The sequence below is a fragment of the Chlamydotis macqueenii genome, chromosome 6 (assembly GCF_036417535.1).
Source record: "Chlamydotis macqueenii isolate bChlMac1 chromosome 6, bChlMac1.mat, whole genome shotgun sequence".
In the NCBI taxonomy this organism is placed as follows: domain Eukaryota; kingdom Metazoa; phylum Chordata; class Aves; order Otidiformes; family Otididae; genus Chlamydotis; species Chlamydotis macqueenii.
This window is the reverse complement of record NC_141561.1, coordinates 25,525,945-25,552,780: the sequence shown is the minus strand read 5'-3', so window position 1 is coordinate 25,552,780 and position 26,836 is coordinate 25,525,945. Positions and strand designations below refer to the sequence as shown.

Genomic DNA, 26,836 nt, shown 5'->3' with positions numbered 1-26,836 from the left:
TAAAAGATTGTACAAATGAATAAAAAACAAAGAACTAAAAAGCCACATTGAGGTAGTTTGTTGTAGGACATAGCCATGAATTCTAGATCTATTTTAAAACAAACTGTAAGACATAACAACTATTTCCTAGTGTTGGATGAGAAATGGTAAGAATGGAGTATGACCCAGTCTGCACATGAAACCTATGTTTGTTATTTTGTTTTTCTTTTTCCGGTCTCTTCATATGTCTTAATTTATCAGTGGTTAAGCTATTGAAAAAAAAAAAGAATGAAATCCATAAGCCTTATATATTTTCCATTTTTATAGATTTTTAAAAAATAATATCTTATTTTCTGATTCATGACTCTTCTAGAATATTCTTTTTCTAATGTAAAATAGTGTTAGTGTTGAATTTGGGTCCTGAGTGCTATTGCTTCGAGTAAGCTGAGTTGCTAGGAAAGAGTAAAACATTTTTCTGTGTTCTGTAGACAAGCAGAGCTCTAGGCATTTTATGTTATTTTATTGTATATGATTATACAATCTTGATTATGAAATTGGACAGAGAACAAAGCAGTGTGACATGGAAAATTAGTAATAAATTCCTCTCATGTGTCTGAAAAGCTAGTGAAGTTATCCTTGACTGTGTCTTCACAGTAATAAAAACATTGTACTGTGCTTTTATTGGGGTAGCTTTTTAAAATCATCTTGCTAGCAATCTGGCTGTGTTTTCAAAACAGATTTTGAGAACAAATATCTAGATCTGTTTTGCAAATGTCATAGCCTGCCTGTATGTTGTCTTTGAAATGTAATGAATGATAACAGGAACAGCCAGCATTAGAAAGAAATTGGAAGACAAATATATTCATTGAATGTATAGACTATTTGAAGAGCAGGATGTTATAGTTATGTGCACTCATTTACTTGTTAGCAAATGGCCTCAATTAAAGAAATTGTTCATTAGTATTCCTTGTGAAAAAGCTTAGAAACAAATTTAGTGGTATAATTAGTAAGATGAGAACAAAATAGCATGAGTCTAACCACCAATTTTACTAGCATTATACAACACAATAGAAATGCGACTGCATTGTTAATGCAGGTTTTGCCTTTGATGTGCTCTGTTTTTTATGGTGAAAATCCCATGTGTCTGAAGCTAACCAAGAAGGTAGAAGTAGAAAATAGAGGATGAGGCCTGAAAAGATGAGTAAAGTGGGCTGATGAAGTAACTTCCTTCTTCCTGTTAGTATTGTATTGACCACTGGAGATCTCAAGACTCTACCTAAAATGCAATGTTTTCAAACAAGTGAACAATGTAGACAAAGATGTGGCCAATTATGCAGCCATTATGCCTGTAAGTTACTTCTGAAGGCAATTACCAGTGGAAAGAAAACCCCAAACACTCATTATTTTCAGGAAACTCTAATCTGTTTTCTGAGAGGTAGGGATAGTATATACTACCCTTGGGGTAACTTCCCGGCCTCTTCAGTTCAAGTTGACATCTTTGTGCAGTATACAAGGTCTAGGGAGGACTGAAGGTTATGGTTCTGAGTTTAGAACAATAATGTTTTCTAAAGTTTTCTGCAGTTTCCTCTTTTCAGTTGGATCTGTCAGGAAAATGTCAAGATTTCCAATTCTTTAGCCTTTATTACACTCTGTGTCATGAGAATTAGTTATCTTAGATTTTAATTTGCCTAATACTATTTTCCTTTCCCATTACACATTCATGTGATAGCACCTGTAAGAACAGCAGAAATTGGCACTTTATTAATTCATGCTCAAAACCCACGGCGGGGAGAAAGAATATAGAACAAATGCTAATCAGTTTTTCTGACACACTAAAGATTTTTAACATAAGCTGGAAATGGTCCAGCAGTTATCTTTCTCACAGTGAGATTAGAAAAGGGGATGAAACACAGGAGAACTATTTTCTTGACAATAAAGTATTATTATTTCCAAGCTGGTGGCCAGCTTGAGCGATGTAGCAAGCTGCACTTTAGACATTACATAAACTTAGTGTTTTTCTGGAGAATACGTGCTTATGTTCAAGCTACTCTTATCTGGATTGCATTGAAGCAGTTGGAGAGTTATAGGTTACTTTACAAACTCTTAAAGCTTGCAATGTCAGGTAATGTAGTATGATGATATATGAAAGAAGATACAAAATATCTGCATTGCTACCACTTCCAGGAAGATCAGTGTTCAAGGAGAGGTAAACCTATTTGAATCCAAATATTAGAGATAGAATGATAAATTATCTTAACATTTGTTTTTGAATGAAATTTCCTAAAAATATTGCTTAAACCTGTTTACATGTTTCTTCTTCTTCTTTTTTAATTTTTTTTTTATTATTATTATTTTTCCCTTCTCAGGCTTTGGAAGACCAAGTATGGGACCTGCTGCATGAAGCTGACAAGGCTGCAGAGGAGAACAAAGAAAAGAGTCAGGTTTATGATGCCATGGCAGAGACCCTTGGGGATGCATGGGATGCCCTCATCATTATGTTAGAGAAGCGACAGGCACTTCTGGAACTTACTTCAGTGTTTTTTGAAAATGCTCTGGAGGTTTGTATTTAAATAAATCACACTCCTATATGGAGGGGAAGAAGAATTGCAATATTGTTTTAAGTAGGTGTTGCTGATGCATCTTATGGAAAGGCTTTTCTTTAAATGACAGCCTGTGATTATGGAAATCTTTGTTTTATTGTGATAAAACACAAAACATCTCTCAAGAAGAGTGTTTAGTGAAAATCAGAAATCAAATCTCAAATGTTGATATCTAAGGGATTTCTTCTATAGCATGCAGATCAAGAGGGAGAAACGTGTGGAACAATAGAAAAGATAGAAAAAAGCAGAGTGCCTGCTTTTTGTCTTCCTTAATTTCACCATAGATTTCAACGTATTTGCTTACATTGAAACACAAGTTTGAACTCTACTAGTTTCTTCATTCTTGAAATGAAGCAGTAGGATTTATAAAGGTTGACTAAAATGTGTCTCAACTCTCTCTGAGCCACTCATATGTGGAATTGCACCTGCAAAGGTGGAAGTCAAAGAATTCCAATCTTAGTTTTAACCGTCTCAGCAGATTACCAAATCTGCTCCAGATCTCCCTGAAACACCACATGTTTCAATACTTAAAATATAGTACCCACGGAAAAATAAGATGTAAAGGAGTTACCTAACTTCGGTCTTCATTACAGAGATGATATTTCCCCACCATAATTAATTATTGTGTTTACCATAATATTAGTTAGCTTAAATTTGCTACTCATGTCTGCATTCAGAAGATTGCTTTGAAGATTGTATCTCTGTCTGATGTTGCCCTTAAATATTTTTTTCCCTCAATACTTTAACATTAGAAAGAAGTTCTCGGAAGGAGGCCTAAATTAAAGGCTTTAATTATGATGGAGTTCTGGAAACAAAAATTATACTGTGCTTCTTTCCACCTTTTGTTTTCTTAATGCAGTTTGCTGTTAAAATTGACCAAGTTGAAGATTTCCTGAAAAGTGCCCAAGAGTTTGACACCATTGACTCTTTGAGAGAACTCCTTCTGCAGCAAGAGCTTCATACAAAAGGTACAAACAGTATTCCACTCCTGATGGTGTGTGATTTTGTGCTGAATCCTTAAAGGATGCTTTCACTATTCATGTGTGTATTTGAAAAAAAAAAAAAAAGAAGGAAAGAAAATATTCTATTTGGAAAAATATAATGGCGAAATAACTCTTTATCAGACTTCCTGAAAGCTATGAACCTCCTGGTTTTGCACTAGCTTTCTCATGGTTACATCTTTGTTGCTGCAGAGCAGCTAGTGGTAAGCTTGTATTCTGATTTTAAGGCAGTCCTGGTCAGGTAAGTTGCTAAGAAACCAAGCTGACTTTTAGTGCTGATTGGCAACCAAGTTCTAAAACCATCCTGTTCCATGGGAAAATTAATCAAGGTTGTCATAGCTACCAATTATCATTTTCCTATGGAAAACTTTCCATTGGAAAATTTCCATCTGCTCTAGTAACAATCCTCTGCAAAGTCCTACAGTTTCTTGAGAGTGGCCAAAGGAGAAGTCTGCCCTCTGCTTTCCTGTGCTTAGGGATGTGGTTCGAAGGAGAAGTAGTAAAGTGAGGGTGGGAGCTATGAAATAGATGTGGCAACTAGCCAGCTTCAAAATCTATTTACCTACAATTGTTCCCTGCATTTTGCTTCCACCTTTGAGGAGTGGGGCTGTGTTTCACCTCTCCTTTGAGTTGTCTGATCTGTTTCAAGAGATTCTGTGGCTGGAACTGTAACACTCTTGGAAAAAAAGGTGCTCTCTCCACTTCCACCACAACTTTCCTGCACATATGTTTGCCTAGAAAAATTCTACCATGTGACTTCCTTTTGTTTGTTCAAATTTTCATGTGATGCATCTTCTGCCATGTTATGGTACTCTTTAATTCAAAAAGGGCAAAAAAAAAAAATTCTCAAAACCAACCTTGTGTGGTTATTTCAGACACCTTTGCAATTCCACATGGTTCTGTATTTTTCATAACACTTAAAAGTCCATCTTTGTAATTTTAACCAAATTTTGCTATAAGATTACTAATAACTGGCAGAATATAAATTATACTTTATTATTCACTAGTGGAGTACCAGCTTAAATATTTTTAGCTACCTTGAATGCCAAGTGTTCTTCTCGAGAGATTAAATAGAGAATTGAACTAGAGTAGCTCTAGTATGGGTTTTGGGGCTTCCAATTCAATCTTCATGGGAGAGAAGTGCTTACTGTGTACAGCACTTTTAACCTGAAGTATCTGCCACTAATTTATTGTTGAGAGGAGGGTCTATAACTGTAAGAATTGGATGAAATTGTTGGCCAGAGAAAGACTACTTTGGGGATAAGTCTTTTGCCAGATGGAGGAAAGTGGTTGGCTTCTTAATCTATCTTAACCACATCAAATTTGGAAAACTGATATTAAACCATTTGATTGAAAATGGTCTTTGAATTCATACTGTATTCTCATTCCAAAGTAAGGTGGCTGAAAATACAATGTTCACGAACTATTGGCTCTACTAGTACAAAACTAGTCCTGTTGAGTAGTTTATCACAAATGTTTATCACCAAAAAACCAAAAGTTTTGAAACAAATGCATTTCTAATCAGAATTTTAAAAGGTAAAAATATATTAATTATCTCATTTATCCATTTTTATATATATCCATTTTGGATGGACTGAAATGAAATATTTATGATTAATGTCACCTTTCTGGAAGGCAAGAAGTAAACCAGACAGGCTTGTTGCCATGAGCTCATGGAAACTAAACTCCCTTGTTAACCCTTGGTGGCTGGAGTGGATGCTTCCACTTCTGCATCTTCCTTAAGTGCTCCATATGAAGGTAAAGATTTAGGATGCTTTGCCTTGAGTTACCAGTGCATGTACTCATCCAGGAAGATTAGTGTTTCAGCTGTTTGCTGCCTGTTGTTGGTTGCTTCAGCAGCAGCTCCTTGCAAACATTGCTTTCTTATACTTTTCTTCATGCCTACCTTACTTCTTATTCTGGCTTGGCTCTCCTTCTTCTTCATTCCATACCTAAAAATTTTCCATTTTCGTTTGAAAGACCTATAAGTACTGACTGTTTTGTATTTAATAGATTCTGTGTTATGTGGCTTTAAGGAGCTGCAGCAAAGACAGACACATGACTAGTAGGTCATTAAAGTGTACTAGTCCGCTGAATTTTAACCTAGAATGTATCTAGGTAGAGGTTATGGAAAGAAGGTAAGAGTTCCTGACATTCATGACTTATTTATTCGTAAGGTTACAGCCTTCCCCAAATAGGAAAACTTTTTACTTCAGCTTGTGTGAGGGACATGAAGACATAAACTTTGCTTGCATCACTAATGAAAAACTATAGAGGCTATTGACGCACACAGAAAGTACGGTAGGAAATTCCACCTCAGCTTACTTGAGGATAGGAAAACTGTCAGAAACCCCTCAATTTTGAGAAAAAAATATGGCTTCTAGATTTTGTCTCAATGGCTCTCAGTACACCATTAGATGTGTATTTATACTATGTTATATTACGTGATGTTATTTCTTGTTACGTCATGTTGTGCTATGTTATATTATGCTGTATTATATTAATGTACCGTTATAGGTACATACATGTATGTGCATACACCTTTATACCTTTGTAGATTTATATAACAGCTGTCCAAACTGAAATACCTTAGGATATATACCTTCTAAAATAAATATATATAACCTGTTGAAGCAATGCATGAAAATACATTTTGCTCATGTATGCAAATAGTTTTTAAAATACTTGAGTAATATTTGAAAGACACTACTAGAATTACAAATCACACTGTTTTTTTTCTATGAAATTCTATTTTTACAGAGCTTTTGGAAAAGTCACTTGCACTTCTAAACAAAAGCCAGCAGCTAACTGAATTCATAGAAGAATTCAAATGTGAGGGGCCGAATGCAAATCCAGACCTGATTCAGGGAGCCCACAGCAGCTGCCTGAAAATTGACAATCTCCTTGAAATGCTGCAAGACAGGAGGCGGCAGCTGAATGGATTTCTTAAACATCAGCGCCAAGGACTGGAGCAGGTTCTGCAAATTTGTCTGTGGCACCAACAAGAGAATCAGGTAAGACATAATATTAAGGGAAGCCATACTAGTAAAAAAAAAAAAGGTCTAGTGGCTGTTTGACAATAGAGACTACTACAGAAAAGGAGCTTCAATACATTTCTTAGGCCAATATCCGTGGGCCACTTCTGTTTGATGAGATCCTAACTTTTGAATATTTGACTTTGTAAGTATAGCATCCTCATAATTTACTTTAATACAACTTTAATGTCTTCAAAAGCACCATTTCCATTATGTGAATCCCCCCTGTAAGTTATCAAATGTGGTGCTTTGAACCAAACTAGATTCCCCAGCACAAACAAACCTCTAGCCAAGTGGGCAATAACAGTAACTGGTAATAGCAATTACAACTGCAGCAGACTGTTTCTGGACTAGTCAGTTAAAGAGATGATACAGCATAGTTAGCCAGTTGGTGTGCCTGAAAGCAGAGCAGCATTTGTTCTTGGAGTCAAATCAAAATTCTTTAGAGTATTGTAGTGACTGCAGGTTTTCCACACTTGCAACCTGTTTATCTTTCTTCTTCTTTGTACCAGCTTAGCTCCCATTTCTTACTGAATTTCTCAAATACCACTTGTTTTCGTACCTTCCTTTCAGAGCTTAAGTACATTTAAGTCTTCCTCTTTCCAGTCTTAGTATTTTCTTTTCCTTTTCATTCATCACCTCCTAGTAGTCAGATTGGATATCTTTTCTCTCTTTGTGCTCCACATTATTAGAGAAATGTGCAACATAAGACTCTCTCCTCTGATTTTCTTTGAGAAACCCCACATAACTTCACCAACTTATAAAAAAGATACAAGGAGGGTCCTGCTCTGCCTCTTTGAATATTAAGCATACCTAGAAGGAGGAACCTATGCGAATTTAACTGCCAAAGTCTAACAAGACTAAAGCTGAGTTATTTTTGGTGTTTTGTAAATAGTCTAAAATTTTGTATGGACCTCTGATAGTACAGTCCTGATTGTGATACCTCTGTAACTTTCCTTCTTTGCCTCCAAAATAAAGTTTCCCCCTGTAACAGAGGAAAATGTTAGAAACTGTTAGCAGTAGCTTATTCTGTAGGCATTAACTTTGCCTGTGAGGTTGTTTGAGATGCGAAACACCTTATTCAACAAGCACAACCCTGTGATTTTGCATAGAGACAAGAAAACTTTTGAGGAACATAAGCAAGCTGACAGCCTTATTTCTGGAGCACTCAATATCTGTAGCTGCCAGAAACAGAGCAAGAATTACTTATTTAATGATCAGATAGAAAAAAATAAAGCACAGAAAAAATAGTATGGTCTTGTACAAGTGTCATAACCTCAGTATATGTATTTATAAAAAAATAGCTGAAAAAAAATCCTGAAAAACATGAACTACAGCCTAGGAGGCTGCATCCATTTCTGTGCAAATCATTAAAAACCATCTAGCGCTGCTGTTACTGTTTGGTTTTGTGGTTTTTTTTGTTGGTTTTTTTTTTTTTTTTTATATCACTACATAGCTATGCCATAAAAGAATCATCCTCAAAAAGAAACATTGTTTCAATATAACACATTCTAATGAATTTACAAAGGCTACAACTGGACTTTCAGTATCAGTCTAACTGTATTGGAATTATGTCATCTTTCACCCAGAAAAATGATCCCTTTTCTATGTTAAAAAGTATTAGGTGTTAGTACAATTACCTGATCATTCCCATGTTATTCCATAGTTTACAAACATGGAGGAACTTTCAAAGTGGAAACATTCTGGAAACAGCTCACTGTTGAAGAGTAAGGGGTAAATATGCAAGGTCTTTTTTGGAGACAAGCACACTTTTAAAATGCAATGAAATAAATAAATTCACATTGTCCGAGATGTTAAATGTCACGATTTGATAAAATTTATTAGGGAATTCTACTTGTCTTCAATCACAAGGGATACATTTTTTTGGAAGTAACCAGCTAGAATTCACCCTAATTTAGGTGAGATTGAAAATATTGTACAGTGAATTTTTTTTGTGTATATGTTTCCATTTCCTTTCAGGTATGTGCTCACATCACAGTAAGTATAGAAACTGTTTTCTACTGTCAAGTTTCCTGATCATTTGAAGAGAGTGGCTAGTATTTAACTACCTGTTAGTTTATACCTGTGTCCAGTTTGAGACTGGTATACACACAGAGGGACAAATTCAAATAGTTTTTAATATCATGCTTATCAGAGTATACTTGTTTAGTATCTGCATTAGAGTTAAATCTGGTGTAATGTATGACTTGTACATTTATGGGCAATTAATTTGCATGCATCATGGACAAATAATATATTCACATGTAAATACAAACACCGGAAAATTAGCTTTTAGCGACTGTGTAAAATTTCTCTCTGGCCTCTTACACATTGTGCATATGTTTCTGAGTGATGATAGAAATTAAACCCTTGGAGCCTCTCAGAACATCTGAAAACTAATATTCCAATCTCTGTATGTAGACTGAACTCCTTTTGGTGTCTAATGGGGCTACATACGCAAGAACAGTGTACTGAATGCTTCTCTGACATTAATGGGAGTTCAGGGGATACAGAGAAAGCAGTGTACTGGAGATGAGCTCTGCTGTGTAAGATCTGAGTGGATTTTTGCTTTTTGTATTGCCTCTATTTTGCTAGGCATAATTATATATTGCAGAAGGCTGCATAATTGGTGGGCGGCTTTTTTAAAAGAAAAGCCAAGCAGCTGTAACAATCACTACTTATTACCTGATTCTGAAGAACTAAAAGTGCAGCACCTTCCTTTGATCTCTAATTGGAATGTGATGACCTGATAGTCATGATTGTAAGATGCAATATGTTTCTTTTTCAATATTTTCAATATGTGGAAGCGTACTTATTTTACGTTAGAGAAGGGAATCTGACCTTCCTTTATGGAAGTTTCAGCATCATATTTTCTGACAATCTTTCATTAATGAAAATTAGAGGCAGATTGGCCTATTTTGTGCACAATTAGTTATCTTTAGAAGAAGATTTATTAAAGTAATTTTTCTTAATCTATCCAATAATGCATATATGAGACAATTAAAATTGTTCATGGTGGTTGGTCACATCAAGGGCAGAGATAAGAGCTGACTAAAACTCAGGGAACAGGTGAGTACTCCCACATTCATTATCTGGACAGATAGATGGGAAACAAACTGTCTTGGTAAAAGACTGTTCCCTTTTTAATTTCATTTTCAGTAAAGGTAGTTTAATTGACATTTGGAAAAAATCAAGTAGTGTCACTCAGTGAATTAAAGGCTGTCATCAGATTTTGTCCCCCAAAACGCAGGGCATTCTTCTTCACTTGTAATCTTTACATAGTAAATAGATAGGTTTATGATCCTACTTGCCTAGAATAATTCCTCTGTGGTAGGATATGGAAAGTTTCTGCTGGTTTTTTTTCTTGAAAGTAAATTTCTTTTATGAAAAGTAAAGATTTTCATTTCAATGTCTGGTAAAGAGGATCTGCAAATCCAAATATGTAAGAGCATATATATGAGGAGAAGTCAACAGCTAACGTGGAGAGAATTGTCTAAACATGGACTACATCTGCTGGTGGTATGATCTTTGCTGATTTTTTTTCCAGTAGCTGTAGTTAGAATAGTGTTGCTACTGATAGCTAGGGTGAAAACATTGAGTTTATCTCAGATAGTTTGGAGACAAATCTGAAGATTGTCATCAAATGCATAAAACAATTTGAATCTTCAAAATTTTGCATGAAGTTCTGCTGTAAAGTGTTGACTTCACTGTTGATTGCAGCACATTCTGCAAAGTATTTTTTCATAAATATAAAAAATTGTATTTTACCATGAGTGCTAAGACATTTAGACCTAAATGGGTTTAAGTTATTCAAACTCTATAATCAGATCAACTTAATCTTACTTCTGGTGAAGTGAACTTAGCAGTGATTTTGTCACGATCTTAATTACGGCCAACATGTCTCTTGTGTATTTCCAAATGTCTGATTTTCTGTCCTCTTTTTCCTGACAGTGGTAACTTAGTTCCTCTTACTACTTTTGCGTGTATGGATGAATGCCATAGGATTCCCAGACTTTTATGCTATGTAAAAAAAGCCCGATACCTTGAAACAAATGAGTTTCTGACATCCTGTCAAACTCACTCCATTGCTGGTTAGTCATAATCTTTTCTGAAAGTATACATATTCTTGTTAAAGTATGCATGTACCTATATGGATTATTTGGTTTCAGTATTTCAGTTACAAATGTTCCCTTCAAAACCAAAATGATGACTCTTATTACCTAATATTATAAATAACTTCTTCATTTGGAAACATTGTGTAAACAAAGCCCTTTCTTAAAAAAGGGGGAAAAAAGGCTAAAAAAAAAAGCACATGGTGCTTTTGTGTACATAGAAAAGAAACATCACAAATGAAAAGGACTGCTCCACTATATTGGAACTTGAAATGGTTTTGTTAACTGATCTACATCACATTTAGTGGTATTTGAAGTTTTTTTTTTTATTTCCAGGGTCTTTTACAGTCCTTTACAAATATGGTATAACAAGCCACTAGTAACTACTCTGGGACAATGCAATACTGATTCTTAGTTCTCTTCCCATAAAAGATTATTTTAATATTCCTCTTCTTTATAAGGCTGTACTTGATTATAGAAAAATCACTAAACCCCAGACTAAACTGAAGTGCTGCATTTTTTTTTAAATGTGTCAGTGATCCCATTTTGCTCTAACTTGTTATTTATGATTTTAGACAAGGATGCTTCTCTAGCAATATTGTGAAGATAAATGAACTGAGGATTAGGGAAAGGCTTAGGTAATACTGTTATGAAGACACTGAAATGTCACCAAGATGAACCAAGACAGATCTATATTGTTATAATGATGCCTTCACATACTGATGATAAAAATATTATCTGAGATTTAAGATAGTAAGTAAAGCATCAGCCACTCAAATACACTGATTACTGTGATAAAAAAAAAAACTTGTTTAACAAAGACAGCTTATTGTGAATGTACTGGAGAAATTATTTGAGAATAGCTCATCCTGCAGTTCAGAGCAGGTATGTTGAAACACAGTGCAGGCTGCTCAAGTTTGAACTGCCTGAGGTAAGGTCAGATTTAATTAATGGCATGTAAGTATATGTGGTTTTATACATACAGGAAGAAAGGGAGTGAAAAAAACGCAGCCCTTGGAGGACCCGTGCTGTATTAGGGGAAAAGTGTGAGGAGGGAGGAGTGACAGAGAGGAACTGTTATGTACTGACCATAACACCCCACTTCCCATCCCCCTGTGCCACTCGGTGACAGGGGGTAGGTGGAGGAGTTGGGAATGAAGGAGTGAAATTGAGCCTAAAGAGAAGGGCTGGATAGGAGGAAGGTGCTTCAGTGTTTGTCTTTGTTTTACACCAGATCTATAATTGGCAATGAATTAATTTCATTTTCCCAAAGCTGAGTCTGTTTCATCTGTGATGGTAACTGGTAGGTGATCTCCCTGACTTTAACTTGATTCAGGAGGTTTTTCAAGTTATGTTCTCCCCCTGTTCTGTAAAGGAGGAGGAGTGAGAGAGCAGCTGGGTGGGTGCCCGGCAGCTGGCCAAGGCCACCCCACCATGATAAGATAAAAGCTGCACTGTGGGTTCGGGTTCTACCCCACTTTCCACTCCACCCCACCCACCCGCCCCCCTATTATTTGTTGGAAAGCTTCTCCTTCTGACAGTCAGAAATGTAGGAAGGCAATGGGAGACAATATATAAGCATCAAAATCACCTGGACTATAATCAGTCCAAAATGAGCAATTTAGCAACCTGAGAAAAATGTTGACGAGCCTTTGATTTCTGATATGGATTATTCATCGCAAACAGCAGGTATTTTTTGTAAATGAATGATAAAGTCTAATTTTTGAAGAGCAGAAGTTATTTTAGATTTCAACCAATTATGAAAACCCACTGTCTTTTTCAAGATATATTAACCTTCTCTCCTTTCCCATCCCTCCACCAAAATCACTGAAAGTAAGGTTCTGTGGCTTGCTTTCTTGAAAAGCAGTTAAATGTTCCTAGCTATTGCTTAAGAGCTAAGCTGGTACAACTGGAAACTCTCAGTGATATTAGCTATTGTGGAAGCCAGATTAAACTTACTTTGCAATATTTCTTTCCATTACAGTGGTTGTTCTGGGTCTGGCTAGAATAAAGTGAATTTTTACCTGAACTGGGAGAGGAACTGGAGCTGGTGGCACCTGTGGCTGGGGGACACAGCTGGGATAGGTTACTAATTAGCCAACAGCTGGGATAGTTTATGCAAATTGGCCCAAGGGCTATTCCATCCCATGGGACACCATGCTCAGTATATCAGTGAGGGGGGTGCTGAGGGGAGGTTCCTACTACTTGAGAGGAAGCTAGGCATCAGGACCTGCTGTGAGCTATTGTACTGTAAGTTATGTTCTTAAGTGTTTTCTGTTATTGTTTTTGTTTTGTTTACATCTGTTTTCTTTTCTTCTGTTGTTCTTTTAAACCTTTTTTTTAATCTCAACCCATGAGTTTTTCCTTATATTCTTTACTGATTCTCCTCCCTGTCTCACGGGAGGGTGAGGGGAGTCAGTGAGAGGCTCAGTAGCTTGGTACCAAGTGGGGCTGAACTAAGACACTGGTAAAGAGGTGAACGCTTTAGTATAACAGAGTTAAAGAATGACTTTTTCCTCTGTCTGGCATTACAGAAATACTGGTTTGTTTTGCTGAGCAGCTACATGATACAGAGAGCAGTCCTAATTTATAGAGGAATTCTTCTTTCCGTTTTAGCACAGTTGTTATTGTCCATTCCATTCATTTGTATTTTGCTGGACCCATAGTAAATGTTCTGTGAAAATGTGCTTACAGAAAAAAATGCTTCAATTACTAAATACACATCTGGAGGATATGGTCAAGAAAGGAAGGCTCAGCAATAAAATAATTTGTTTACTTTCCTAGCTCTGTTGCACTCCTGAGATAACGTGCCCAATTTTTTATTTTCAACACATTTTAAAGTTCTTTCATTTTTAGAATTGCTTAAATTTATTAAAAATAGTTTCTGCATGACCTGATTTTAGAGAAGTCTGTAGTGTGCTGTTGAAATCTGTAGTACCTAGAATACAAAGTAATTCTTAGTGTGCCATATATGATTTAAGTATAGTGGTGGTTTTCCAGACTGAAAAGATTGGAGGAAGTTTCCCTTGGTAATGATAACTCATTCTGACTGTTATTTTAAAATGCAAAGCTTCACTCAGGAATTCTTGCTATTTGTTGTTTACTTACTTTCTGAAGTAAGTCTAGTAAGATGTAATGTAGGGTTTTTTGGTGGTGGTTTTTTTTTTGTTTTTTTTTTTTTTTTTTTTTTAAGCTACTAAAGACTATTCCACATCATGTTATCTCAATAGCTTAACTGGGTTTTTCAAGGCAGGGGTAGAAAGGTTCTATTAGGTCAGAAGGCTCATTTAGTCTTTTGTGTGTGTGTTCTTGCAAAAGTACTCAGATTTGTAGTTATTTTGCTGTGTTCAAAGGGATATTTTAAAGTTGATGTGATTCTATGGAAAATGCGAGATATCTTTACCGTGTTATAAAACATGTATTTATTCTATATGTGACTATAACTTGATTTTTTTTTTTTTTACTATGTTAATTTATAATTTGGTCATACTTGATGAATATGTCTTTGTCTCTTTTGTTAAATATATTTCAGTATGTGTTTGTTTTGACCACAATTGTTTCCTTCTGCATTTATTAACATTTAAATAATGCAAATGCAAACATTTGAATAAAAGCATGAATGGAATGCCTATTTTCATTAGTACTGAAAAATGAAAGGAATGTAAATGAGACCTTATTTTGTAGATGAAACTGTCTTGCACATATTTTTAAAAATGGACAGTTGCTTCTCAAATTTTTCACTGACTGAATTATTTTTATTATTTATTTAGGTAACATCTTGGTACAAGAAAAACATCAGAGATTATTTTCACAAGCGAAACTTAGGCTCATCTCTGTTGGAAAATGAAGAGCTACTTCAAGAACTTGAAGAAATGGAGGTCAAAGTGAAGGTAAGGTCAATGATAAATGATCAGTATAGTATATACTATATATATGAACTAGTATAAATTAGTACTGTATACATAAACATGAACTCAGGCATTTAACAAGCACATATAGGAGTAGATAGCTGGTATCTGTACCTGAGATATATATTTCTGTATGTCTAAATGAGAATTTTTTTTGTTTTACTCCTTTTAATGCAAGCCTTCATGTTTTTCAGTATTTTTCTCATTTAAAATTTTAGAAGCTATTAATAAAGTTAAAGAAGAGTAATCCTCAATGTTGTTTAGTTGGTTTTTAGTTCAGTGATCAAGTTCCAGACTGGTTGTTTACATATTAAACCATGTTACAAAAAATCAAGAAAATACATTTATTAGAATATTACCAAAGTTTGATGTTCATAACGGATAAAAAGCCAGACACTACTACTGTAACTCATTGTCACTGAACTGTGTACATGATTGGAAGAGGTATTTGCCCATTTATTTCTTGGGAATAAAAGTGATTGAAAATACTGTTTTCATTATGAATGTCAGTTTTCCAGAGAATAAATCTGTTACCATCGCTCATAAAAGCAAGACGGGGATTAAAGACAATGTTGATACATATATAAAAAGGATATTTGTATGATGTAAATTGCATATATTTTGAACTTTTTTTTTTCTTAGATACCTCAGTTGTGCTATCATCAGGTAAGTACTGTAGCTGGCTCAGGGTCGTTCCTCACTGTACATTACATTTTTCAAGCAATTGTATTTGGATATCCCAGATGAACAAGCAGGTCTTTTTCATCTGAAAATGATTCCAATAGAAACAAATGTCTTTTTAAAGGTTTTTGTGTTGATAGGAGGTAACAAGTTTATGATTGTTCACAGTTATGTTTCCTTGTAAGCTTTGTAGTTAAATGTCACGTTTGCCTGTTTGCATAATTTACGGTTAACGACTACAGGGTTGTAATGTAGGCAGAATACAATATTTATAATACTTCTCCAAGCAGTATGTCAGAAATCACATTTTCTTAATCTAGGGAAGCTAAGTAGGAAAGCTAAATTCTGCTGCAAAACCTGAACAGACCTTTGACACAAGAAAAGCCAAAGATAAACAGTAAATGAGAAAGCTGAGACGTGTTTCCAGAGAAACAGGGACTCAAAAAAAGAGAAGTGTCTTAAAGTATTGCTGAATTAGTCATTAATATTCCCAATGTTCAGTGTTGAAAGGCTATTCTTGTAATTTGTCTGATTAGAAATTATACTGTAAGTGCAGAAAGGAGAACAATATGCATTTTCATTTTGTATAATAAGCAATTATTTTCATGGTTGAGCATCTGGAAACTAACTTACAATGATAACACATGATTAGAGTTCCACCTAACAGTTCCTCTCCCATACGTTATGTAATAGATCATTAATATCATCTTACTAAGTTACTTTTTTTTTTCTTAAGTAATTCAGAAGTCTTTAGCATTACAAATTTTTGTTACACATCCCTGTGAATTATGATTCAGAACAGCTTACCTTTTAGCTTTCTGCTGTTCTTACTAGCAGCATGTTCTAGCAAAGGGATTTGAAATTCTTGAAGTGGATGTTACTGAACATGTTGGTTATGCTTAAGATGTGCAAAAAGAGTGGCCAGGTTGAACTGCATGCTGCAAATACATTTCAGAAAGCTGAAATGGGGATTTGTGCATTAGTTTTTACAGCACCAAACAGCAGATCTTGAGACCAGAATAAAAGAGGAGCCTGGCATCTTGATTTTAAAATTCAGATAGAGTACACCAATCACTTGTGTATTCCAGTAAATATTTGTGAGATAGAGAATAATATTAGAGGTCATCACTGCACAAAGTAGTGTTTTACCTGTATAACTGGAATACACTGAAATACAAAAAAACCCTAGAGATGAGCTTGGCATCTTTGCTCACATGGACTTGTAAAATATATCATGTCCAAACATGAAACTCCCTAAATCTTCAGCAACTCACAGGCCTTCAGTATCTAATTGCAAATCTGAAGTATTTTGACTTTTGTCGTAGTTCAGCCCCGATCGGGACCAGACTACGCAGTCTCTCTCTCGCTCCCCCCACCCTCCGAGAGAATAGGGGGAGATGATATAAGAAAAACGGCTCAAGGTTTGAGATAAGGACAGGGAGAAATCCTTAAAGTTACCGTCACGGGCAAAACAGACTCCACTTGGGGAAAACTATTCATTTATTTCTAAAATTAGCAGGAGAATGAGACAGGGAACAAGATAACCTCCCCCCACCCCTCCCTCTTCCCAGGCTTAACATTATCTCTACTACCTTCCCCTCCCGAGCGGCACGGAGGGGAAAAGGGAATGGAGGTCGCGGTCAGTTCATCACGCGTTGTTTTACGCCGCTGTATCATCGTCGGGGGAGGAACTCCTCGCATTCCTCCTCTGCTCCATTGTGGGGTCCCTCCCACGGGCCACAGTCCTTCGTGAAACTGCTCTGGTGTGGGTCATCTCTTCCACGGGGTGCAGTCCCTCTAGAACAGCTGCCCCAGCGGGCCCTCCATGGGCCACAGCCTCCTTCAGGCCTCCACCTGCTCTGGCGTGGGGTCCTCCACGGGCTGCAGGTGGATCTCTGCCCCTCCGTGGACCTCCATGGGCTGCAGGGGGACAACCCGCTCCACCATGGTCTTCACCACGAGTTGCAGAGGAATCTTGGCCAGAAGCCGTATTACTCCTCCCCCTCCTTCTTCACTGACCTTGGCGTCTGCAGCTGTTCCTCACAACAGGCTGGCAGACGCCTCTCAGGATCCTTTTTACATCTTATTCACTTCTCATCTCCTCTCCACTTCTTGCAGCCAGGCCGGGCCGAGTTGGGCCCAGTTGGCTGCCCGGTGGGAGGCCAGAGGGTGAGGCCTGCAAGGCCCATGAGGCTCGCGCCTCCCCCTCTCTGCCCCCCGCTCAGCTGCTTCACATCTTCTCCCCCTCTTTTTCCTGTTTTCCCCTACTTAAATACGTTATCGCAGAGGCGTTATCACGAGACATTCTGCTACCAATTCGCTCGGCCTTGGCCAGCAGCGGGTCCGCCCTAGGCCCGGCCGAGTCCACTGAACAAAGGGGAGCGACTTCTAGCAGTTTCCTACAGAAGCTACCACCTTAGGCCCCCCCTCACTAACAAAACCAGAACACTTTGAATGTTTTTTGCAACTGCCGTGCTGTTGTGTGAAGTATTCACTCTGAGAAGCTGTTGACTAATTTCATTAAGAAGTTCAGGGAAGGCCAGTGGAGAACTAGATACAATATTAAAAAAAAGAAAGATTTTACTAGTTCTGGAAATAGAAATATTATTTCCTCTGTATTCCCATACATGGATGCACAAAATTCCCTTAAGCCACTCTTCCTGTAAAATTTTTGTTTCCATTGATCAGACAACATGATACTATTGTCCAGGGTCATTATTTTCTAGGACACAATCTTTCATCCCAGTAATGACACAAATTCCTCAAAAATCTGAAATTAGTTAGCTGTTTTGTTCAAGTGAGCCTACTTCGTAAAAAGGTTGTATTTAATCTCTGTAACTGACCTTTTCTAATTATTATATAGCATTCCACTACTTTTCATGCAACTAGAAACTTTAATGAGCAATGATTTTGTATTTTCCTCCAAATCACCTGTGAAATTACTGAATATAATATGGCAATAACGTGTTTAGGAATGGAACAATTTAAAAAATAGAACACTAGCAATTTATCTAGCTTTCTGTAAAGCAAACATCTATAATTCCCAACGTATTTTTTCAGGCTGCATTCAGACCAAAAGAATATTGTGATGTATAGCAACTCTGCTACATCTGTGCAACCTGATGTACTTCGCAGACAATGATAGTATCTCTGTAAAATGACACTGAGTACCTTGTAAAACAGTCCGCTATAAAAACATGCGACACATTCTGCTTTTTGGCGCTCTAGGTTGGCATAGATTTTGTACAGGTGCATGTTATCACTACACATTTGGTTATTTGCTGGGCACTTTTGTGGTACAGAGTCATAATTATTTTTTATTTGTTTGATTTTTGTCATATGAGATTTTCCTGCAAGGATAATCTTTCTTCCAGAAATGAAGAGTCATTCTATAACTTGTAATATGTGACAAAATTATAAAATACTAATTAAAATATTGCTGGCTTCATGTGGAAAATTGGAGGGGGGAGGGGAAACCCCGCCACAAAATCCCCACTATACATAGCTATGGTACCATTCCATGTTATTTGGAAAATTTTAGAGTAGAAATTAAGTCTGTCTTCTCAAATAGAAAGACAACTAACTGCATTAGTGCATTTATTGAGGTAAAAACAGACATCAGTTTTTACTGTGTATTTATTGGAAGCAATCTCTTTAGCAATAGAAAAAATACAATATACTTTTTTTTCTAGTAACACTGAATCTACAGTTGGAATTACCTTCCCTTCGGGAATCCCTTTAGTGTCCAACTTGTGTTCTAATTTTTTTTAAAAAAGTGAATATTATACATTAATTTCAGAATGAAATGTAGTTTCCAGAAGTCTTCAGAAGTTTTATCAGTTCATACAGTAAACTGTTTTTTCAGCTGATGTGAGAAAATATGGAAATGGTTGTGAAGAACATTTCAGTTTATGTTCAGGAAAAACTCTCAGGAGTACCTTACACAATACTTGGCTAGTTAGTTAATTACATGCTTTTTCTGTAGCTTAGTCATTGCTTAGAGCATAGTTGATGTCTGCTGTCATTTGTCTAGTTTCCTCATGCCAAAACAGAATGTTTCCAAAAAGCAATTAGGGACTTCAGAACACTTTATTTACCTTGCTGTAAAAACAAAGGTAGATTTTGGTTAGTGTCTTTCCCACACTGTCTGAATGGCCATGACAATTTCTAATGGCATTCTGCTAGAAGCAGTAAGGACGTTGATAAACTACGCTTTAACTCCTTTGGGACTTCTGTTAAGATCTAAAGTGCTGTAAATGAATCCTTTCAAGTAACATTTCATATGTATACTGCAGCTTTTGAGCGTATGGTGATAAGTGTCTTTGGAATAGACATGCAGAGCAAGTGTAACTGTTCTCATGGGGTGTAAGATAGTGGAAAGTTTTGGTATCTGAAGAGTTTCACACAAAGAAGATACACATGTGTTTACTTACATGGATTGTTGCATTGAGACAAAAAGGGGAAATGATTTGCTTAAATTTGTCAGAGGCTAGCCTAAGAAGGATTTACAGGATTAACACCTTATTTGTGTGACTGGGCTGAGAGAAGAAAGGAGAATGGTTTATTATTTTCTCAAGTTGTTATCTTATCTTGAACATCACCTTGCTAAGAGGTGAAACAACTGAAAATATTATTTCTATCTTGTACAATAATCAGGACCAGAGATAAAACCAGGGATTCATAATATAGGAAAAAAAGCCCTCAGCCTTCCCAAGTACACACATATGGACACACATACACACACCTCCCCAAGATCTGAGAGTAGAGAAGAGGTTGCTTTAAGAAATCATGTTCCCGTGAGGATATCTGCTGCCACTGACTTGCTGTTAAATTTCTCTGTGTATTGGAGGTGCTTGGCATGGTAAAAGAGAAGTGCTTGCAGCACTTCAAGGCCAAATAACTTGAGAAATGAAGAAAAGCAGCATTCTAAATTCTTGGTATTTTGTCTAGTTTCTGCCACTTCTCAGGACTTAACAATGACGGAATTGGTCCTTTCAATAAGCATTAGTAGCAAGATGGAGAGTACTTCTTTGTTTTATAAATCAGCATGCTTATTCGGTCATGGTAGGTAATAGCATGCTCTAATGAGATTTCAGGATGGTTCTTAATGACCAAATTAAATATCACTATCAATTAGTAGTATTAATTGCTATATTTGTGGACATAAACAGAAGGATCGAGAATATTATATTCACCTACTTTTTTCCCCAGATCTGACAGCTAATGCTTAGTTACATGGAAAAGTTATTTCACTGTTAAATGTCCATCTGGAGTGCCGTGCAATTTTTCTATCTATTATTTTTCTGTTAATGATTTGGGGTTGTTTTTTGTTGCTGTTGTTTTTGGTTTTTTTGGTAGGTGCTTCTCTGTCCTAGCATTATTTTTTAAAATCTCAACAATTTTCTGGAAAATGACTGACTTTGAATTACTTTTTCCTCTTTCTGTCTGATTCTAACAACTCGTAAATACGCTGATAAACGTATCCACTAAACTTTGCAACAGATGTATCATATCGTAATTGTCATAGCAGGTCACAATCCTTTGCAGTTGTATTAGTGCACAGTGTTTTATTTGTAATTTGGGGAAATGATATGATTATGTTAGTAGTTATACTGCAATGTAGTGATTGAAGGTAAAAGCCTTTCAGATATTCACAGGAGCTAAATCATCAATGTACTAATGTATCCAACGAATCAATTTTGCGCAGAAGCTGGGCTCAGAAGAAGTTCAGTTATGAACATTTTTGCAGGTTAATTTATCTCATATTCTGAAAAATACTTATTTGTATACTTAATTGGCTTGTGGTTTAAATGCTACTTTATCTACTATATGGATTACAATCGGAAGTCAAATAGATGATTCACGGTTTTCTCAACTTAACCCTAGAATATTCCAGTGAAGACAATTTTACACAACTTCTCAGGTTTTAATACAAAGTTAAAATTTTTAAGTAAGAAATGTTTATGGTATAGACCATCATCTGAGTGCATGTGTTTTTTGTTTTGAGGTGTATTTTTCACTGATCTGTGAGTAATGCTAGATATTTTTGCAGATTTCTTCAAGTTAATCTAGAATGCCACAAGGAAATTTGTTCTTTCTGTTGGAATTGCCATGTACTCTTTAAGCTTGGCTGTGTTGGACAGTGGGTATGTTGGAAAATGTAGGGTGTCTTCACTTGTTAGTTGTTGGTCCAGATCTAGTCCATGCCGATAGGGAGGGAGAAATATCTACTTCTGGTGGAGTAGTCTATGTAAAATAAGTTGCTGATCTTTTTGAAGAAAAGCTTTTACCATACCAGTTATCACAACAACGGACAATGTCAGAAAAGGAATGCACTGAACTACATAGACCAAACCAGACCTGCTTCAGCTTGCTGTGCTGCGAAGAAGGGTAAAGCAGCATGTTGGCCACCATGAGGGAATTAGAATCACTGCTGTTTTGTGAAAGATCTGTGAATACCCAGATTACTACTTTTGGGAAAACTTCCAAAACAGCATGTGTCAGTAGCAATAATTTCACTAAAAAGAAACAACAAGTGTGAGGCTAACATTCTCTAAGCATGCTGAAAATAAAGGAACCTACCCTGTAATCTTGTTGTGCTGTATGCACACTTTGGAGTGTTTTCGCAAAAAAAAAAAAAAAATCTTTCTTATTTTTAGGTAGTCTTCTGTGCTTTAACAGACATTTGATACAAATGAAAGGAAGGAAATGCCAAATTTCAACAAGGCTCTTCTCTTATTTAATTCATTACCAGAAAAAAAAATTGAGGAAATGCAATCTAAAGCATGGGAAATTGCAATATAGTATCAGATGTTAATTTTGTTTGGAATAGCATAATAAGGCACTAATTTTAAGTGTTGACAAGCACAGCAGGGATATTAAAACTGTTACACAGTGTAGTTTATTTTATTGTTTTCTTTATAAAAACACAGCAAAAATCAAGAAGCAACTAAACACCAAAACAGTAGTTTCAAGACAGGAAGAGGTGAAATGGTGTTTTTCGCTTGACTTTCTTAAAGTAAAACTCCTTTCCATTTGGGCTGTCTAGTCTGATATGCCTTTCAATACCTCATTATAACCTAAACAAGATAATGGGACTGAATATTGTAGCAGCAGGTAAAAAAATGTAGGAAAAAGTTTTGTTCATGAAGGTTTATTCTCTAAATTTGATGTATAGTTTGGATTAGTACTCTAGAACCACAAGACAGTTCAATATGAATAGTTGAAAAAAGAAATAGGAGTCAAACAGACAATCAGTTCTGGTTAGCTAAATATACTTTCAAATGGTACAACGCAGACAAAATATCTATATGCAAAATTGTACTGATTCAACTGAATCCATTTTAAAGCACGTTAGTTTAAACTATTTAGCGCAATTAAATGTCAGTAATGTTTCTGACGCTGTGGCTTGAAGTTGTGAAGTATGATCTTCCTTAAAGCATCTCTTTGATCTGCCACTGCTGCTAGGAAGGTTCATGGTCGGATAAGGCAGAGACATGCTTTTAACGGACATGGTTTTTTGTGTAGGAAACTGGGGAAAATGTACAATGAAGAGTGTCAAGGATGATAACACATTTCACTGTAAGGGAGAGTCATTTGGTTTAATTAATTACCAGACAGCTCTCAGTAGAAATTCTCTCACTGGAAGCAACTATTATCTCGGCAATATTTTAATCTGTTCTTGGTTAAGTAGTTGATCTTAAGTGATTCTTTGTCATGGGACTGCTGTCTTACCCAGTAGAAGTTTCCTGTCTTTATTATCCAGACCATTTTTCCCAGCAGATACACTAGTGATAGCTACTTCTGCCTGGGAAACTGTGTCAAAGAATGTAGAATGCCACCACTGAAAACTCTGTCACTAAAACTATAATTTGCTGAGAAATCACTCCTAGTAATAATGCTGGTAAAGATGGTGATAACTTTCAGCCCATGTTTTCCAGTATTTATACTACTATTGTGCAGATACTTTACTTTTCTATCTGTAGTTCATTAAAATGGAATTTTTCCTGTTAGGAATGGAATTCCACTGTGGCAGAACTGGAAGCTGAAGCACTTAAGATCTTGCTTTCAGAGGACTATACAGAAAAAGAGCATCTAAAGCTTTCAAATCAGAAAATCTGTCTGTTGCGAGAAGAAGTCTGCGTCCGTATGGAAGAAAGGAAAGCCCTGCTACAAGAGGCCAATGACTTTTTTCATACTGCTGGCAAGGTTGGTAAAAAGCCAAGTCTCTAATAACAACTTGATAATACAACTGTCAGTGTGCTCTTGAAGGCTGATGTACATGGGAAACAGAGTTTGCTAAACAATTTGGAATGGAAAATTACAAATCTGATTACCCTTTAATATGACCTTTTGCCTCAGATGTCTGTCCAAAATGACAAATGCTTTTTCCCTTTTTTCTTCTTTTTTTCTTTTTTTTTAATATATATTGAGAAGAACACTTGGTTTCCAAAATAAGGCATTTGGGAGATATTATCTCCCAAAAATTGGACTTTAAGATCAAGGGCTCTGTCATGATGACATAATGCTGTATGAAGACACAGGAGCTGCTCTAAAATACTCCAACTGTTACAGGCTACTATGGATACTGTGTGCTCTCCACATGGGCTAATTAATAATCAGACATGAGAAAAATCAAGGACAGTATACAATTCTTCATACCAGACACGACATATATGACACAGTCTAGATGATGTAACACTAAAGTGGCCAGTTAAAAAAGCACAAAACTCCCTTAGTCACAGCTTAAATGATGAGTTAAGGCTCACACCTATGCTGAGGTCAGCAAGATAATGTGTGGGCAATAATTTGTGTCTCTAACGTGCTCAATTGGAGAAGTAGTGATCCAGATTCCAGAATTTGAATCTTGCAGCTCACAGAGGAGAAGACTAAGGGGGGTGTACCTGTCTACTGAATTCTATACATGGCTTGGTTTATGTAGGTTCTGTTTAGATACAGGCAGTCTTGACTAGTACACTTTTCAAATATCTGTCTTTTCCTAATTTTACTCATGAAAATGAGTAAATTATTGATGACCAAAAAAGTAATATTTTAAAACAATATTTTTAGTTTTTCAAACATCAAGTCCAGTAATAACTACTGGTATGAAAATTATTTTCATAAATTTGATCATTAATTCTTCTTACATCCTACTTATAATACTTTTTTCCTCTATAACATAAGCTGTTTATCATACTTGAATACTTTAATACACACTCAAGAGTTCTGTTGTTGTAAAACTTATTATTCAAGTTAAAAAAAAGACTCAAAAAATAAAAAGACTGAAAAAAATCACTATAAGGGAGTACAATACAGTCAAGGAAATTTATGTAGAAAGGAATAAAATAATAATGGAATAATAGGCATAACAGAAATGACTTGACACCTAGCCACATTCAGTCAAGTAGAAATAAAAAAAAAGTGTGCTTTTACATGGAAACAGAATGAGTCTTCAGGAATCCAGTGTCTATTATTTGCAGTAAAATATTCCCAGTTAGATCTGCAATATTTATAGGCTGGTTACTGAAAGTGTATTCACTTGTATTGCTTCTGAGCCTTTCTCTTTTGAAATACTAGATTGAATTTGGAATTAGTCTTTCCAAAACTTAAATGATCCTCTGAACAGTTTTCCTTGGTATAAGCAAAATAATTCTAGTACAGTTGTAGTGGGTTTGTGCCCACCTGATAAAAATAAATCCCCTGTTTGAATGCTAATTTGACACTCATTTGTGTTGTCTTCAAGAAACTCGTTGGAGAGATGAAAAAAGTTCTGAAAGAAGGTTCTTCCCTTCTTAAAAAGTAGTGCTGTAAAAGCTTGAAAACTTCCAATTCTGTCCCCAAAATATTAGAATGTTGAGGTGGGAAGAGGATGGCACAGTTATTCAAGTCTTTTCCAGGTGTATGCTGTCAGATCAGACAGCTATCATTTAAAAATGGATTCTCAATTTTGTGGCCTTGATTTGGGGCACAAAGCTTTTCAACGATTAGAACTTCAGCTAGTGGTTCCTGGCCTGCTACATGAAACTTAGTGAAAACAAAGGTTTGTGTGCTTTTTTGGAAATAGTAAGCTCTTAAACTCTGCTATCTGGAGGTGTGTCCCATTAAGTTTTAAATCTTAGATAATTTTGAATATCAGGTGCTACATCTGAAAATTTTACACTGAAAAGAAAGACCTCAGCATTAAAGGCCAAACTTAAAATGTGAGATCTCTGTTCTTGTTTTACTCTAAGCTTGTTCTTCAAGGGCACATAGGTTGAGTAGTCTTAGTTATGCAATTATTTTTCCTGAAACCTTTTAGTTAGAAGCCTAGTTAGAAAAGAGCTTATATTTTAAGGTATCCAAAGACCAAATAGTCTTTTTGTACTTTTTAAAGTATATTGTTTGCAGATCAGTTATAGACTCTTTAAAAACAGGCAGTTTCCAAGGACAGCTCCAACAACAGTCTTCATAACTCTATTAAGTGTGCTGAAAAATCAACCTTAGAACTTTGCCTGCACTAATTTTTGTTTTGAGCACCAGGTGGGGCTGTAATCACACTTGTCTTTAACCTGTACAATTTTTTTTTTTTTTAAGCAACATGCAAAAAATACTTGTTATTGAAATTATTTACAGACCCTTGAAATGAGAGATATCTTTTGCTCCAATAAGTCTAGTCTTTCTTGGTTTAATATAGAATGAGGAATCTGAGATGGGCTTGTGGAAACAGTGAAGAAAATTCTTGCTGGTACTCAACTACCATTCTAGTTTGAGCTATGAAAATACAGGCTTATTGCTTTGAGGACAAAGGCAGCATCTTTTCAGAATATAAGGCTGTGCTTTGTGGAAGTACCTGCTGAAGAAAGCAGTAGCTCAGGTGCGTCTCCACAGCACATTATTACACCTGTTATGTGTAAGAATGAACAAAACACTGCAGTTGCTACAGTTCAGAAAAGAGACCATTTCAGTTATTCTCAGGGATATGCTTGAAGCTCTGGGCTCCCTTTACATGTAAAGGGCACATCAGCAAAATAGAGTGTTAGTTGTTATGAGCTAATTTGAAGAGAACTCCTTTTAGATCTTGTGTATCTAATTGTAATTTTAATTTTAAATGAATTAAAGAAAATAAGAAAAGTACGGCACTTGCGTTGCATTTGCTCTTAAGTTCTGATTCACATTTGGATGCATTCTGTTGCATATTTGGCTGCATTAAGCCATATTTTTCTGCATGTTTGCAAGCTCCTTGGCTCTTTTGTAATCATGTATGTTCTTTGCTAATCTTTCCTTTAAATATCAATCCATTTCTGTATCTATGTAGTTATGTTCAGTTTGACTTTCTGCAGGAGGATGTCTGTGTAGGTGTCCTCTGAGAATACTTGGGAAATGATACATGGAATAGTCTGACGTTGCTCTGACATGGCAAAAGCTGGAAAACATTCACTTGGATAGCTTTAAGTAAATAAATAAGACTTTTATAGAGTACAGTCTGTTCGCAAATTCACATTTTTTAGTTAGCTGTGGAGTATGTTGTACTTAAGCGCATAA

At 36.0% G+C, this 26,836-nt stretch overlaps 1 protein-coding gene across 1 annotated transcript in view; it reads left to right on the top strand.

Moving 5' to 3' along the window:
* Positions 1 to 26,836, top strand: part of CCDC141 (coiled-coil domain containing 141) — an 88,600-nt gene that overhangs the window by 9,962 nt on the left and 51,802 nt on the right. The window contains exons 3-7 of the mRNA XM_086750861.1: positions 2,346 to 2,537; positions 3,439 to 3,547; positions 6,341 to 6,594; positions 14,498 to 14,617; positions 23,330 to 23,524. Coding sequence (XP_086606987.1) covers positions 2,346 to 2,537; positions 3,439 to 3,547; positions 6,341 to 6,594; positions 14,498 to 14,617; positions 23,330 to 23,524 — 870 coding nt within the window. The remainder of the gene's footprint in view (positions 1 to 2,345; positions 2,538 to 3,438; positions 3,548 to 6,340; positions 6,595 to 14,497; positions 14,618 to 23,329; positions 23,525 to 26,836) is intronic.